This window comes from Vombatus ursinus, unplaced genomic scaffold (genome assembly GCF_900497805.2).
Source record: "Vombatus ursinus unplaced genomic scaffold, bare-nosed wombat genome assembly UNPS02014803.1, whole genome shotgun sequence".
NCBI classification, from domain to species: Eukaryota; Metazoa; Chordata; class Mammalia; order Diprotodontia; family Vombatidae; genus Vombatus; species Vombatus ursinus.
Genome location: NW_020954581.1, coordinates 2,447,169 through 2,463,995, shown reverse-complemented (window position 1 = coordinate 2,463,995; position 16,827 = coordinate 2,447,169). Strand labels below are relative to the sequence as shown.

The 16,827-nt window shown below is 38.8% G+C and overlaps 1 protein-coding gene across 2 annotated transcripts in view; it reads left to right on the top strand.

Moving 5' to 3' along the window:
• SPATA1 (spermatogenesis associated 1) overlaps positions 1 to 16,827 on the top strand; it is a 77,508-nt gene that overhangs the window by 6,229 nt on the left and 54,452 nt on the right. For both annotated transcript variants that reach the window (XM_027873953.1, XM_027873952.1), the window contains exons 3-4: positions 880 to 986; positions 15,071 to 15,188. In XM_027873953.1, coding sequence (XP_027729754.1) covers positions 880 to 986; positions 15,071 to 15,188 — 225 coding nt within the window. The remainder of the gene's footprint in view (positions 1 to 879; positions 987 to 15,070; positions 15,189 to 16,827) is intronic.

The window sequence follows — 16,827 nt, the reverse complement described above, 5'->3', positions numbered from 1 at the left end:
GGAGGGGGGGAGATACTTTTGAGACCCTTTTTCTATGTAACCCTTTCCTCCAAGGTACTTTCAGGCCCTTTTCCTGTGTACTTTTTCCATATACTCAAAACCAAGGGTGACATAGGCTTATGGAAATATTAAATTTGCTTTTCTTTTTGAGTGATTTAAAGGTAAAGAAAGAACATTTATCAGTCCTTTCAGTTCATTTAACCCATTTGCCCATAGAAACAATGTCATAAATGTCGCTTAAATTCCCAGCCCAGCTCAGCCTTCTAGAGCAGGCGTTTGGACCCCTTTGGTAATGGGTAGAGCCCATGAACTTCTCAGAATGATGTTTCTAAGTTCATAAAAGGAAATACATGGGATTACATAGGAAACTGATTATATTGAAATACAGTTATCAAGATATTCTTTTTTAATTTACAGGCCCTCTCAAATCTATTCATGCACCCCTTGAGAGTTCACAAATCCAGGGTTAAACTACCCTTACTCTAGAGATTTTTCAGTCCATAACATAGCCAAAGTATAGTACGTAAGCCTAACCACTGTTTGTAACATTGCTAATGTGAATAAATGTGGTCCAATTTCTGAAACAAGAAACTTAATGAATCTTTATAGTATGCCCCATTTGAGAGTTGGGGATTGTCTTTACTGTATGTAGTTAAAATCCCTTTACGATGTGAAAGACACTTTTTAAAGTTTTTCATTTTTTTGTTTCCATTTAGCTTAAGGGATGTACGTGTTTAGAAAATTACATATTTATGTCAAATCTTTTTGTTAAAATCTCCATTCTTTAATATTGTTACTTGTTTTATTTCAATATAATTTCAAGTGTTATTTCAATGCTTAAAATAACCTTATCTGACAAACTCTTCTCAATTTATTCAGTTGGTGGAGCTTCATGTTTTTTATGTCCCTGAAGGATCATGGAACTATAAGCTAAATACCATTTCAATAGAAGTAGTCAGTAAATTTATTTCAGCTGGATTTATAAGGTAAGTATTTTTAAAGTCACGTAAAAATGTGTTCAATGAAGTGATTTGTTGTCCTTCCCCTGCACCTCCTCCCACCCTCTCTCCCTTTTCCTAAAATTTCCTTCAGGTAAGAATGGGAGTGGACCACCTCCCGCCATGGGCTGGACTTAGTCCCTGGCCTAACTTCTCGGCATGTACCCTAGGCAGTGGTGTTGCTGCTGGAATAGTGTTGCAACCCAAGGAATACATTTTTCCTAGATAAGCTGCTGTGGTTAAACATTTAAGAGGTTAATCATCTAAGACCATTTGAAGAGCTGTGACCATTAATCAATCCATTAAAAATTTTTTTGTCAGTTCCTTAAATATTAATTATTTATTAGGTGCTAAGCACTGTGGTTACAAAACAAACCAAAATCAAATTGCCCCTGGCCTTTAGAAGCTTGCATTTTACTAGAAAGTAGCCCACACTCACAATTAGGGAAATTCCAGCTAATTTGAGGAGGCATAGCACTGATAAGTGGGAGAGTAAAATAAAGACTGCTGATCACGGAGGCTGGGGCTCCTGGGCTAATCTGTGAAAGGAGATACAGATTCCGAGAGGTGGAGACGAGGAGGTGTTTCCTCCCCAGGCCTGGTGGGGTCAGTCTTTGGAAGGACAGCAAGACAGGGAAGGAGCACCCTTGGGTCCATGCAGCTTTTATTTTTCATCCGTATAATATTCATTTTCACTGGCTGACTCTGTTGTTGTTGTTTTCATTATATGTAGGGACCCTTTTAGTTTATTAAAAAAAAAAAACAACTAATTGCACACGGGACAAGAAAATGAAAGTTATGTTATTTCCCAATATCGAAAGGACCATTCTAAATTGTTAGATCATCAACTGTTATTTTAAAAGGTAGTGATAAAAATATCACTAATGATGCAAAACAAAGCAGAACAAACAAACAAATAACCTCTGACCTTCAGAAGCTTGCATTTTATCAGGAAGTATTCCACACTCACAAATAGGTAAATTGTAGCTAATTTGAGGAGGCTGCAACTTTAACAAGGTGGTGACAAGTGAAGTTTATCTCCATCACTTATATTAGGACCTATTGAGACTTCCTTTGTCTCTCTTTGTCCCAACTAGAGCTGAGTTCTTTACCTTTAGGCAGGATGAGGATGAGTAGTTATCCACTGTAGCTGGTGTTAGACCTGGGGTAGTGGCAGGAACTTTGGGTCACTGTGGAAATTCTGTGAGACATAGTTCTAATTTAAATTAGATCTGTGGTTACTGCAATGATCAAGGAATGGATAGGCCATCCATGTGCTGAAATCCAATCCAGTCCAACAGTCATTTATTAAGCACCTGCTGTGTAAGCCCTGGGGATACAATTGAGAAAAGGAAAGACAGTCTCTCCCCTCATGGAACTTACAATCTAATTGGAGGAGGGGGTGACAACACAGAGAGAGAGACAGGAAAGGGGTGGGGAAGAACAGAAGGTATCTTCTTCCATGGAGTTGAAACCAGGCAGAGCAGCAGATGCAAAGTGCAGAGAGTCCAATTTCTGCCCACTATAAAGGAAGGCACTGGGAAGAGTTCTATCCTCCTGCCCTCCAATCAGAGGGGAGAGGAGGCTGAAGGAGGTGCTGTCAATCAAGGCTTGAGTTAGAAAGCATGGGGGTGAGTTTATCCTGGGAGGAGCATCTTATTCTGTGGAGTTGAAACCAGACAGAGCAGCAGATGCAAAGTGGAATGAGAAATCATAGGAGCAGCTAAGAGAATAGAGTCATGAATCAAAACTAAAGCAAAATAAAGCAAAACAATAAATGGGACAATACAGGAAACATGGCTACAGAAGTAGGTCAGGATGTAGATAATCTTGGAAAGATGGATTATAGTACAAGAGGTGTGCTTTAGAGCAGCTTGGTGGTGCAGTGGATAGGAAAAAATCAGAAAGGCCTGAGTTAAATCTGCCCTCAGACACTAGCTGTGTGACCCTGGGCAAATCATTTCCACCCTCTTTGCCTCAGTTTCCTCATCTGTAAAATAATCTGGAGAAGGAAATAGCAAACCACTCCAGTATCTTTGCTAAGAAAACCTCAAATGAGGTCACAAAGAGTTAGACACGACTGAAACAACTGAACAGCAGCCAAAAGATATACTTTTTGTGTCTACATCCCCAGATGAAATTAAAAAAAAAGGAACTAGTTAACAAAACTGGTGTGCCATTCTGTCTTCCAACGGGGCTACCTGGGCTGTGGAACAAAGGATTATTGGCTGAATTCTGCAGCCAACATCAGGCTTGGAAATTGTTGGTAGCTCCTAAACATAGTCTTCTTGTTTCCTGCTTTCTTAATTGACCAAGTGTAATATCTGATATTTCCCATTAAATTGACCCAGTGCTATACAAGAACCAGAGAAGGTTGGTGGTTATTGTGACTGCAACTTGAGTTCTGCATAAACTTTACTTTGCAGTAACCAATAGAATAGAGAATGGATTTTCAGTGATTTGGGAAGTTATAGCTGAAAGCATGGGACCTACTCTCTGTGTGATGGTAACTGGACAGAAGGTGAAGTGTCCATCTTTCTTGAAAGTTGAAGCAGAGACTTGAAGTGGACCTCCCATTATATAAGGATTCCTTTGAAGTCTGGCAGCAGTTGTTAAGCATTCGTGATTTACTTTTGTTGCCTACACTCTATAGTCTATGAATCAGTTTAGGTAGTTTCCAATTTCCCCAAGGAGTTTTGTGCCATATGGATATTGGTGCATGCAGTGGTGGCTGGGAAAAACCTGAGGTGGAAATCACAATTTTTGAGAAAGGGGACATTGCGGGAAGCCTGGACAGAGTGGATCCACTAAAGTTTTCTGATTCTTTATCCTGGCATGGATGTGACTTTGAGCCCTTGAAGCCCTTTGAAGCCCTGCTAACAAGTCCTGACAGATTCCACCAAGCTGGAAAGACATTGATTAAGGGGTGTGGGGATGGCAATGACTTACAGCTAGGGAGATCAAAAAGGCCTTGTGTAGCTGGTTACACCAGAAATGAACCTTGAATGGAGCTAGGTATTCCAAGAGTCAGAGGTGAGGAGGGAGAAGTATGGTGACCACTGACATGGATATTGGTGATTAAATGCCCTATCCAAGCAATAGCTACAGTGGGAATAATGTGAGACAAATCTGGAAAGCTGCATTTTAAATGTCAAAAAGAGTTTTATATTTTATTCTAGAGGTAATAGGGTGCCACTGAAGCTTCTTGACCAGGATAATGATGTGGTTATACATGTGCTTTAGGAAGATTATTTTAGCAACTTTCTTAGGATCTATTGGAATGAGGAGAAATCTAAGTCAATTAAGAGGCTATTATAATAATCTATATGAGAGGTTATGAAGCCCTGAAATAGGGTGATGGTCATGTGAGTGAAAAGAAGGAGATGGTCACAATTTTATGAAGAAAGAGTGAGCAAGACTTGGTAGCTGGTTACTGTGGGAAATGGAATGGGTAGTAAGAGAATGAAGAGTCAAGGACTGGAGATTGTGAATATGAATAACTAAATATTGACAAATAGAGAAATTAGGAAGGAGGGTTATATTTAGGGGAAAGACAATGAGTTCCATTTTGTATAGAGTTTGAGATAACCTATGGGATATGTAGGTGGAGATGTTTAATAGGCAGTTGGTGATGCAACACTGGAGCTCAGGAGTGAGATGAGGGCTGTATATGTAGATTTGGGAGTCTTTTATGGAGAGAGAATTAAACTCCCAGGATCTGAAGAGATGGACTGCTGAGAGAATGTAAAGAGAGAATTATAGAACTCAGAGTAGAACCCTAGGGTATACCCGTGTTTGGAGGGCAGGACATGGATGATGATCTAACAAAAGACATTAATAAGAAGTAGTTAAATAGGTAGGAGGAGAACCTGGAGTGTAGTTTTGTGAAAACCCAGGAAAGAAAGAGTATCCAGAGGCAGAGAGTGAGCATTATAAGGGGCTGTAAAGAGGCCAAAAGGTATGATTATAGAGAAAAGTTATTGTATTTAGTAATTAAGAGATCATTGGCAGCTTTTAATTGTGAAGACTCAGAAAATTTTTGCTTCCAAAGTTCTTGGCACTGCCAAATGATTCAACATCAGAAATGGATATGATTTTATCATTGGAAAGACACTAAGATCATAACTGTCTTCCTTGACACTGTACCCTGAGGACCACTGGACCCTTCCACCCGCTCTTCAGCTGATACCTGTCTATGCTGTCCACCCTTATTAGAATGTGAGGTCCTTGAGAGAAGGGACTATCCCTTTTCTGTTTTTATCTCCAGTGCTTAGTGTAGTGCTTGGCATATAGTAAACACTAAATAAATGCTTTTCACTCATTCATAATAATGGGACACTGGAACTCCCAATGGATGAGGTGTGGGCAGATGAATACCTTCTACAAATCATTGTCCAGGAACAATGTTGAAGAAAAAGTGAGAAGTTGAAACTCCAGGCAACCTGGGGATTATACAAAGTCAATTCCTGGATCCTGGAGATTACTGGGAATAAGGGGGAGCTGTTGATCACAGAATGTCACAGTTGGAACAGAGCTCAGAGACCATTTATCTCAAGCCATTTATCTGACCAAGAATTCTCTCTACAACATACCTAAAACATACCAACAACGTACATACCAACATACATCTAACTTTTCTTTGAAAAACAAATCCACCACTTCCTTTCCTCAGTAGTTCTAATTGTTAGGAAATTTTTACTTAAATTGAGCTGGTCTGCATCCCTGCAATTTCTTTTCCTAGCTCTTCCCCATGGGTCTAAGCTGGACAAATCTAATCCCAGTACCTTTGACAGCCCTTTAGTTAGAAGACAGCCCATCTACTCTTATTCAGCTCTAAATGTTAGGATGTCTTTCCTGACATCCAGTCCAACATTGCCCCTTTATAACTTCTACCTTTTGTTCCTGGTTCTGCCCTCTGGAGCCAGACATAAAAAGCCTAAACCCTCCTCCACATGGCAGCCGTCCTAATACTTAAAAGACAGCTTTTGGGGCCCCCGTTAATCTTCTCTTCATACTAAACATCACAGTTCCTTCACCTGATCCCCATATATCATAAATTCAAAGCCCCTCACCATCCAGTTTGCCTTCCTCTGGATTCTCTCCTTAAACTATGACACCCAGAAATGAACAAAATACTCCAGATGAGGTCTGATAAGGGCAGAGTGTAGCTGAATTGTTATCTCTTTATTCCTGGAAGCTATTCTTTGCACCCCACCTCCACCCCTGCCACTCAAAAAAATAATTCTTCTAATTTACAGGTTAGGTTCCTAATGGAAACAAGTTACCCAGGTTCAAGGTACTTTGTAGGTCAGTGCTCCTAAAACTGTAGTTAATAAGCCTCAACAAGTACATTTACTTTTTAGTATTTAGCTGGGTGATATAATCAGTTCACATCAAAAATGTTTAAGTAGCTACAAACCATCTCCTCTGTAAACATAGGGTACACTGTCCCACAAATATGCAATGGGAAGGGTGTTATAGAGTTCATAAATGGAGAGGCACCTACATAGAGAACATGTGCCCAATACCTCTGGTGCCCCTGGGACACCCAATGTCATTCTTGCAGCATTTTCATGCTATTCCTCACAAGGTGCAGTGTTGCTGAGGGGAAAATTACAGGGCCCTCTGAACCTGTACCTGGTCCTGATGCTTGAACATGGTGGTCTCCACTTTGGGCTCAACTGAAATATTGGCCTAGGGTACTACTATATATTTTTAGAAAAAAACAAAACCAATACCTTAGACTGGCAAACACTTGGCTATACTCTCTGCCGTGTTCCACATCTGGCTCAGCTGAATTCCAGGCTCAGGGTACTCCTGTGCTTTTGAGGGAAGAACAGGAAGTCATACCCTAGGACCAACAGGATGTTTGGTTCTGGGGCCTGCTCTCTTCTGAACAGGCACCGGACTTTGATCTCTTACCTGCTCTCGCCAATTTGCTTCAGCCCAACTCTTCAGCTCGATCTTCTCTGTTGGACTCTGCCATGTGCTTCTGCTGCAAGATATCCCTCCCAATGGGAGTGGGATAAGCAAGAGTGGGCTCTTGCTTTCCATCATTGGTGCATTTTCCAAGTACAAAGGAAAAGTTACACAGGGCTTTCTCCAGAGCTGACTGATTTAGAGTAGGGCCAGCCTATTTTTTATCGAGGTCATAAGAGGTGTGGAAATTCTGTGTTCTTCAGTTACTCTTATCCAGTGTGCAATTCTACCCAGTTAATGGAATGAAACCTTTGTTTTCAGGCTGTTTAAGAAAACTGATTAATTTGATCAAGAACTGATATACCTCTTTTATACTTGTATTTATAGGGATTAGAACTATGATTTCATAGATATAGGGAATTCCCTGGTAAAGAAATGCCATCTACCAATTGATTTATAATTGTTGTATACATACATACACACACACACATATATATATGCACATATATATACACACACATGTGTATATATATATATATATATATACATATTTTCTCCCCCATTCTAATATTAGATCTTTAAAGGCAGGAAGTGTTTCAGTTTGGTCTTTTTATTCCCAGGGTCTAATAAAGTGCATGGTATGTAGAGGCCCTTGATCGACTAACGGACACTGTTTTTACAGGACTGAGCCATATTTTTGTATTTATCTTCTATTACCTGCTCTTGCTTTCATCTTTTGTACATGTCTTTTTAAAACCTGAGATAGTTGATATTCATTCACATCAGTCCGTTTAGACAACTTTCTCCATTTTCTCCTCCTTGAAATTGTTTTTCTTTGTTTCTTTAGAATTTCATTCATGAGATCTCCCCATCCTTCCTGGGGCGACTTCACCTGGGATCCTATATAAAATGTAGGTTATTTATCAGACTGTCTGCCTGGTTTTCCCCTCTTCTGTTATACATTCAAAGATGAAGCGGTCACTTTTCCTCAAGACTCCCATCATTTCTGCTTGAGCAACCTGTTCTTTTCTCTTGGTGAGAATCAAGTACCAAACAGATATCCCTTCATTGGTTTGTCTACCTTTTGAAACTACTTATATGGCAAGCCAATACATTATTAGCTCTGTGCAGATAGTTTGCTCCAACAGATAAGACAGTGTGGCATGATGGAATCAACTCCCTCTTCTGATGCTCACAGCCTGTGTGACCTTGACCAAGGCACAGCCTCTCTGAGCCCTGGCTTCCTCATCATATATCTATAGATAGATAGTCTTATCACCACCTTCCGTGTCTACTTGTCCTGTTCTTTTTAATAAAGTATGCCCTTCCAAAGTAATTTCAGTCATGAGTGTCATCCCACTAAATCTCAGAGATATATAGGAAGTCAAATTTACATCTTTATGTTAGGCTCTATAGTTTGCCTTACTTGCTATCCATCCTTTACACATTTGTGTATGGACATCTGAGACCATGATGAATTTTATTGCTGATTTCCTTTCTTGGATTTTGTCACCCATGAGTTTCTAGGTGCTCCAAATGCTATTATTTTGCCTCTATAATGGCTACTTTTTATGATACCTAACTCGGTAGGTATTCTGAAGCATTTCTCCCTCACTTTGTCTTTTCATTTTAAAGACTTTTTGGCTAGATTTGCAAGGTAAAAGACAAAGTACAGTGCTACCAGATTGTTTAGGTGTACTGTGTTCATGGCCAAGGACACATCTTTTAAAGTCTTGGTTCAGAAATCCAAAATTCTTTATCTATCATCATCTTCTTTCTATTTTCTTCCCAGTGTTCTGGATTGCTGATGGTCAGGGTTTCCCAATGATTCTTTGTCTGGACCTACAGTAGACGGGTTTCATGCATTTTTGGCCCATTCATAAAGACTATTTATTAATGGTTTCACGGTGTTGAATATGCCAAGATTTGAAGCCTTGAAAGTTCCTGAAGTCTTCAAAGGCCTGTACCTGGAGTATTTGGTGACCTAGAATCAATTGGTAGGAATAGCTATTTACAACTTTTTCCCCTGTTAAATCTTGACCTGCCCTATATGCAAATAATTTCTAAAATGCTTGCTAGCTAAATTAATTTACTTTATTTTTCTCTCTGTATAGATTTCTATCCTAAGAGAGTTATTTGATAAAAAAGAGTTGCAAAGTAAACTCTTCCAAATAACAACCACCTACTGGTATTAAAGAATAAGGAAAATTTTCTTCTTTAGATCAGGGCTTCTTAAACTTTTTCCACTCAGGGCCCCTTTTCTCCTTTAGGCAGTGTCATTGGCATTGTGTGGCCTGAGGGCATGCCCAGTGCAAAGTGTGCACGCCGTGTATTCAGAACCAAGGCTGCAGTGAAGCTACACTACATCGTGGACAAGCACTGCCAGAAATGCCTCAGATCCATTACACGTTTGATTTTTGATTAATTTTTGGTCATTACGCATTCAGAAACCTTTTACTGTTGCCAAATTTTTCTTGACCCCATGGAGTCATGACTCACAGTTTAAGAAGTGCTGCATCCTAACTCTTTGGATTGCAGTCTGCAAATAGACATTTAGAAGTTAAAAAAAAGTTAACTCATTTTCTTAGTTAGCTTTACCTAGTTCTTTACAAGTATATCCTGCCTCCTGTATGACCAACGTCATTTTGTAGTATCATGAAGACATTATCAGGAAGGCCCATCCTAAAGTTGGGTTCTCCATTGTAATGTCCTTAGGAGCCCAACTCAACCTGAGCGCCATCTGAGTCTTCCTCTATGACAGCTTAAGTAACTTGCCCATAGTCACTATTTATTAAGTATCTAAGGTAAGATTTAAACTCAGGTCTTCTAACTCTAAATCCTGTAATCTTTCCCTTTATGCTGTACAACCTCTGGGGCACATGATGAACAAAAGAGAAAAGAAACCGTTTTCTTCCATTTCCGCACAGGACAGTTCATCAGAGTCCTTTTACATTGCTCTGGGGAGAAGGAACATGCCTCCTTTCCTACCCAGCTCCACCCCCACAATATGTAGATGGTTTTTATGAAATGTTTTCCTCATGAAGCAATACCTGAGTTCACCCAAGAGTTGTCATCTCTAGCCACATCTTTTGAAATATTTGTAGCTAAGTGGTTCCCCCACCTGAGAAACTAAAGTCATTGACTTGGTGGGGGTGGGGATGAGGGAAGGGAAAATATGGTTGCAAGGCCGAAGGACACTAAGAATGGAGCCTATGGCTTAATTTGATCCAGACCAATCCTACCTGGCTCAGAAATGGTCAATAGATTGGTAGTCCCAGACAAGAAACTAGGAGGTTCTTGGGAGATAAAAAGTTATCTCTTCCCTAACTCTCTACTCCCCCACCCCCAATTTTAATGCCCTCGAAGGTCCAGTTGATGATGGTACATCAAGCCTCCGCGTGTCTTAAAGTATCCAAGGAGCCTTCCCAGACTGAAGCTACTCTAGTCTCAGGCTCCCTCCCTAGCCTAGCCTTATAAAAGCTTCAGATCTCTTTAAAAAACAAACATTTTTTGGCTTTTTATGATCTTAATTTTGACCCAAAAATATTTCTTCCATTTATAGCATTTCTATGGAACTGCCTCCTGAAATATCATTCATATATTTTCTAAATCATATAATTTTTTAGAACCAATCAATGATGTTAAGTGGAGTATGCCCATTTAGTTTTCAATGTTTTCGCACACATTATTTCATTTGATCTTGTCTACTATGTGCTACTTCTGTGTAATCACAGAATTACGAAAATTCCAAATTGGAAGGGACCATCAGCAGAAATTTAGGTTATCTTACGCCCCAAAAGAATATCCTCTACAACATATTTGACAATTGACCCTAGAGGCTTTTGCTGAAAGTCCAGTGATGAAGAACTCACTATCATCTGAAATAGGCTGTTCCACTAAGTTTTCCCTTAAATGCAGACTAAATCTACCTCTTTGCAACTTGTATTCATTGCTTCTAGTTTGACTGGCTAGGGTCAAACAGAATAGATCTAATCCTTCTTCCATATGGAAGCCTTTCAAGTACTTGAAGACAACTATTATTTTCACCTTGGATTTTTTTCATCACCAGGTTAAATGTCCCTAGTTCCTTTAAGAGATTCTTTATATTGCATGAACTCTAGGCTTTTACTGTTTACTATTTATTATTCTGGCTACCCCCTTCTACATGTCCTCTAGTAAAATTTATCAGAGTTCTTCCTAAATGATGTTATCTAGAAATGAATTAACTTCTGCAGATGTGTTCTGACCAAGCCAGCGTATAGAGGGACTATTGCCTCCTCTCTAAAGGCAGCCCAAGATTGCATTAGCTTTTCTGACTGCCTTATCACATTGTTGATTCATATAATTAAAACACCCCAATTTTTTCAAATTACTCTATAACCACATCATTTTGAGTTTTGAATCGAACTGTAAAATGTTATATTCATCCATATTAAATTTTTTCTCATTAGATTCAGCCCAAGATTCTTTGCCTCTCCAAGAAAAGACTTTGTGTGTCTTGACTCTGTCACGTGGCATATTAACTAACCCTCCTGGCTTCGTGTCATCAGCAAATTTCATAAGCAAGCCATCTATGCACTTGTCCAAATTATTGATAAAAATGTTAAACAGCAAAGGGCCAAGCACAGATCCCTGGGTCACCTACTTCATATTGACACTGAACCATTAATGACATAAATCTAGTCATTCAACTAATTCCTTCTATTTGTGCTCTTGTCTAGCCCGCATGTTTCTATCTTTTCCACAAGAATAGTATGAGACACTTTATCACTTTGCTACAATCTAAGTACATTATATTTACAACCTTCTTCTGATCTAACCATTTAAAAACTCAATTGAAAAGAGAAATAATCTGAAATGATGTATTCTTGACAAAACCATGCTAACTCTTTGAAATCACTGCTACCTCATGTGAACAAAGGAGATAGGGATAGGAACCACATCTTGGGCAGATAGGAAAAGAAAAGGGACAAAATCAAAGAAACTGACTTAAATAAAATCAAGGAACTTGGGTTAAGGCATATAATTAATCAGTGAGAGATAAGGAATATGGGAATAGACTAGCATCAAAGTAGTGTAAGAAAAGCCCCAATCACAGAGATAAAAGATATTGACTTAAGGGGAAAATTCATACAAAAGAAATAAATGGAGAAAAACATAACCTTAAAAAAATAAATGCTTGTTTCCTTTTTCAGAGTCCACTATTTCTTTAATAATGTATAATCCCAGCAATTAAAGTCAAATTCACTAGTTTACAGTTTATAGATTCTATGCTCTGCTTTTTTGAACATTGGAACAATATTTGCCTGTCTCTGGTCCTGTGGTACCTTTCCTGTTCTCCAAGATCTTTTAAATGCCCCTATGACTCAGCAATCACATCAGTGGAAAGCCTGCAATAACCACAGATGGAGTTCATCCTGACCAGGTGACTGTTGTTCAGTAAAGGCAGCTAGGTGCTTTCCACCTTATTTTGATTATCTTATTATTTTGATTATCAGCACCCTATTGGTCATTTTGACTTTGTCCTCAGTCCAGAGCTGGTCTCCTTGACAGAGAAACAGAAGCAAAACAAAAGCTAAATAACAGTCCTCTATGTCTCTGTTATCAGTAATCTTTGCCCTATCTACCTCAAGCAGCAACCTTGTTCCTTTCTTGGAGCCTCTTTTTCTTCTGAAATGTGATTTATTTTTAAAGCTTTTTGTTGGCCTTAACGTTTCATTCTTAACTTAGTTAACTTAGAGCTTTAGAATTTCTGACACTATTCTGTAACAGTATTACCCCCTTGTTTTATTATTGTTGTTATTTATTATTATTAATCTTCTATTATCTACCCTTGCTTTCTTCTGGACATATATTTTAAAAATCTGAGTTGATTTGGTGAGGTCCCACTGTATCAATGTACTCTTCAGACAACTCCATGTTTTCTTCCTTACTGGAATTTACATTTTGTGTCTCCAGAATTTAGCTTCTCCTATCACTCTTCTCCTGGCTTTTCCTGTAGAATTTTAATCCGTGGGATCTATTCTTTCTGTGAAGCATTTGAAATAGACCTTCTCAAGATCTAGGATGCCTTTTTGGCCTTCCTTTTCTCTGCCACAAACTCTAGAAGAGAGTGATCACCTCCCCAAAGTTCCCATCATTTCTACTCTTTGTTGGAGAGAATTGGATTCAAAATAGAATTTCTTTTCATTAGTCCTTCTCCTTTAAGATGTCAAGAAATTCTGACCTGCTCTTTTCCTTTTGGCAGAAAGAGCAACTCAGCAGGTGAAAAAGTAAATGTAGTTTCTCATCACTACTCTATAATTCTTCTTTTCTGGACTTGAGATGTTTCCCAAACTCCTTATCTATTTCTTTTTTCTGTCTAGGGGGTCTGTAGTAGACTCTAGTGAAAAAATTTCATCCATTTTTCCCTCCATTGACCTTCACCCAAATGTTTTCCATTGATGCTTTCTGCTTCTGATTCCCAGGCTAATGAGAATTTATAATGATTATTTTTGCACAGCTACCCCCAGGGTAGATTAAAAGCATAATATTCTAGTTCATTTACTCTAAGTTGCTTTGGAGTAGATGAATATTGGGTTTTTTATGTCTTCTTTCCATAAAGTGAATTTTCCTCAGGCTCTGAGTAGGTATAGAACTTTATTAAGCTTGGGGAACTTCTAAGACCAAGCCACTTACCCTCTCTCAGCCTCAGTTTTTTTCCTCTGAAAAATGAAGAGATTGAACTTTATGACCTCTGAGGCCCTTTCCAAAGCTAAGTCTGTGATCTAATTATAATAATAATGGTAAGAGTTCACATTTATAGAGAGTTTTAAAGCTTGCAAAGTACGTTATATTATCTGATTTAATCCTCACACAATCCTGTGAGGTATGTGATAGTAATGTCCCCATTTTATAAATGAGCAAAGTGAAATAAGAGAAATTCAGTGGTTTATTCACAGCCTCACGGTTAATAAATGTCTGAGGCAAGATTTGAACCCAGGCCTTCCCAACTCCCAGATCCAGCGGGAACATTCATTAGGCTTCATTGTTTTATTCAATTACCTAAGTCTAGACACTATATTCTCTTACTTGTAGTTACTAAGTTCTCTCTGAAGCCTGAGTTTAGATTTTTTGTAAATAGTGTAAATTGGACAAAATCCTTTATCTTAAAATGACAAAGGAAATAGTCTTTTTTTTTTTGTTTCTGGAAGGCATCTACTGAAGATCCCTTCAATAGAACACAGCCAGAGTAAAACAGAGGTTTATAAAATTACCTTCATCATTTATACAATAGCCATGTGAGTTTTTTGGCTGAATTTTGTATACAATCACTTTAGCCCTCTGTGTTGTCTGGGAGTACTTGTATTAAGGGTGTTAGATAAATTCTAATTACTAGGAGACTAAGCTTTAAGTATTATTCCAGAGGGCAGATAAACTTCATAGATGGAGCCAAATCATATTCTGAATTTTGGCCAAACAAAGAAAAAAATTATACGTCAAGGAAACAAAGGTCTGGAGGAAATCTAGATGAGACAAGATTGTTATAGTCAATAAAAATGAACAAACACTTGAGAACGAGAAGTTAACCTTAATGACAGATGGCACAAGTTGATGACATTTGCCTAATGGCATTTTGAAAGGAATATCAAGATGCCAGGTCCCGAGAGCTTTCATTTTAGCACTCTTGGATGATAGTAGAATGCCAGCATCTTGAGGAAAGAACAGAGCTATTGCACCCATGACAGGTATCCCCTAGAATTGTAAACTGTGGGAATGTGGACTCCTTGGTTATTGTATTATAGCTACGCTAATTTCACCAAATCAGTACCTTTTTAAAAAATAGATATATATCATAAAAGTTGATGTATTAAGAAATTTATTTTAGTGAGTCAGTAATTCTAGAGCCCCAACAATATGTCAAAAATTATCCCTCATTAGTTTTTTTAGTTCCCCCCCCCCAAAAAAAAGAAAAACTAGGGCAGTGAGGTGGTGCAGTGGATAGAGCACCGACCCTAGAATCAGGAGGACCTGAGTTCAAATCCAGCCTCAGACACATAACACTCGCTAGCTGTGTAACTCTGGGCAAGTCACTTAACCCCAACTGCCTCACCAAAAAAACCCCAAAAAACCCTAAACCTTGTAAGTTTAATATTACCAATATGCTGTTTCAGGGTGTCGCCTCATCTTACTTTACAAGCCCTGAGGGAGCAGCTGGGTGAGTTCCTGGGTGAAGAGGCTGTTGCAGAAAAATTTTTATTTTTGAAATGCATTGGAAACAATTTAGCTGTGGTAAGTTATTTTCCAGTGTTTTTATTCTTTCACTTTAAAAACCTCAATACTTTAAAAAAAAAAAACACATGTTCTAATTGCTTCTTCATACAACTTCTTCATCTACAACTGAAACTGTACTTGACACACAACTAAAACTATAGAGATAACTTATGGATTTGAAATATCGCTAAGGAATTGTACGAATAAGGAAGATTTGGTTATTTCCACTTTTCTGTTGTTAGGGAACAAGAGCACGGCGTACGTGTGTGTGTGTGTGTGGGCGTGTGTGTGAGTGTGTATGTGTGTGCGTATCTATGTGTATATGAATTTCCTTAGGAACAAAAAGAAGACGTGAATTGAAAACAGGATCTTATAATGATGATGTTTCTGAGCAAAGATTATGATTTTCAGAGTTTTTGAAAGTCAGGTATTTCGGCTATAGAAAGAAATGTTGTTTCTGCCTGGGCCAGCACCCTGCTGAGTAGAGCGCGAGTGCAGCACAGATCCAAGGAGTCCATTTGTCTAGAAGCAGGAACATCGGATGTTCCTGGAATGGGCCTTGGGGACACCTAACCTGACCCTCTCAGTTTGCAGGTGAAGAGGATGAGGTCCAGGGAGGTTAAATTTGCCCCTCTGGTCTCTGACGGTGACTAGCCGAACCAGAAGTTGAAACTGGGTGTGCTGACATCATCTCCAATGCTTTTCCGATCTGTTGAATCACTGCAGTAAAGAGTTGAGAGACAAAGGCTAGAAACAGAACATCATAGACTCATCACATCATTGCAGTTAGAGATGGAAAGAACCTTAGACATCATCTAATTTAGCTCCCCTCATTTTATAGATGAGGAAACTAAAAAAGTTAAATTACTAATGGTAGTTTATATTGATAAGATAAGTAAGTGGCACAGGTGGGTTGGAACCCAGGATCTCTTCAGTCCCTTCACTTTATAGATTAAGAAATTCAAGTCTAGAGAGAGTAAGTTACTTGACCAAATTCCTATAGGTAGTGAATAGTACAGCCTGGATTCACACTGTCTTTTACCTCCACATCTTTTACTCTTTCCACTAATGTAACCTTGTATCTCCTACCCTAAGCCCATAACTCCCATCCCCAATAACACCGCAAATAGGAAAAAAGGTTCAGACAGGCTAATGGGGAAAAAGCCTTTCATTTTTGGATACAAAAAAGAAAAGAAAAGCACTCCTGAGTCCTGAGAAACAGGACAGAGCGCCTTGACAAAATCAGGCCTGATTCCATTCCAGGCTCTCTTTAGAGCTGAGCCTCCCTTCTGCTGTCTGGAATCATTTCATCCCTTGTTAGTTGTCTTTAGTAAGTTGAACCCAGCTGTTGTGATAGATCGAAAGCTGTCATACCTAGAATTTCTAATCAAATATTTCTGTCAGATTTCTGGCCCCCTGCCAGGAATGGACTCCATCCCCATTTCTGTCTCCTAAACTCTTTAACTTTCTTCAAAGATCGGTTCAGATATCACCTTTGTGTACATGACGCCTTTCCTGATCCTCCCAGTTGCTAATACCTCCCCCCTTCCTTATGTTATCTTATATTTACTATGCATATATTTTTATACATATATATACATATATACATGTATATGTATATGTGTGTGTGTGTGTGTGTGTGTGTGTGTGTGTGTGT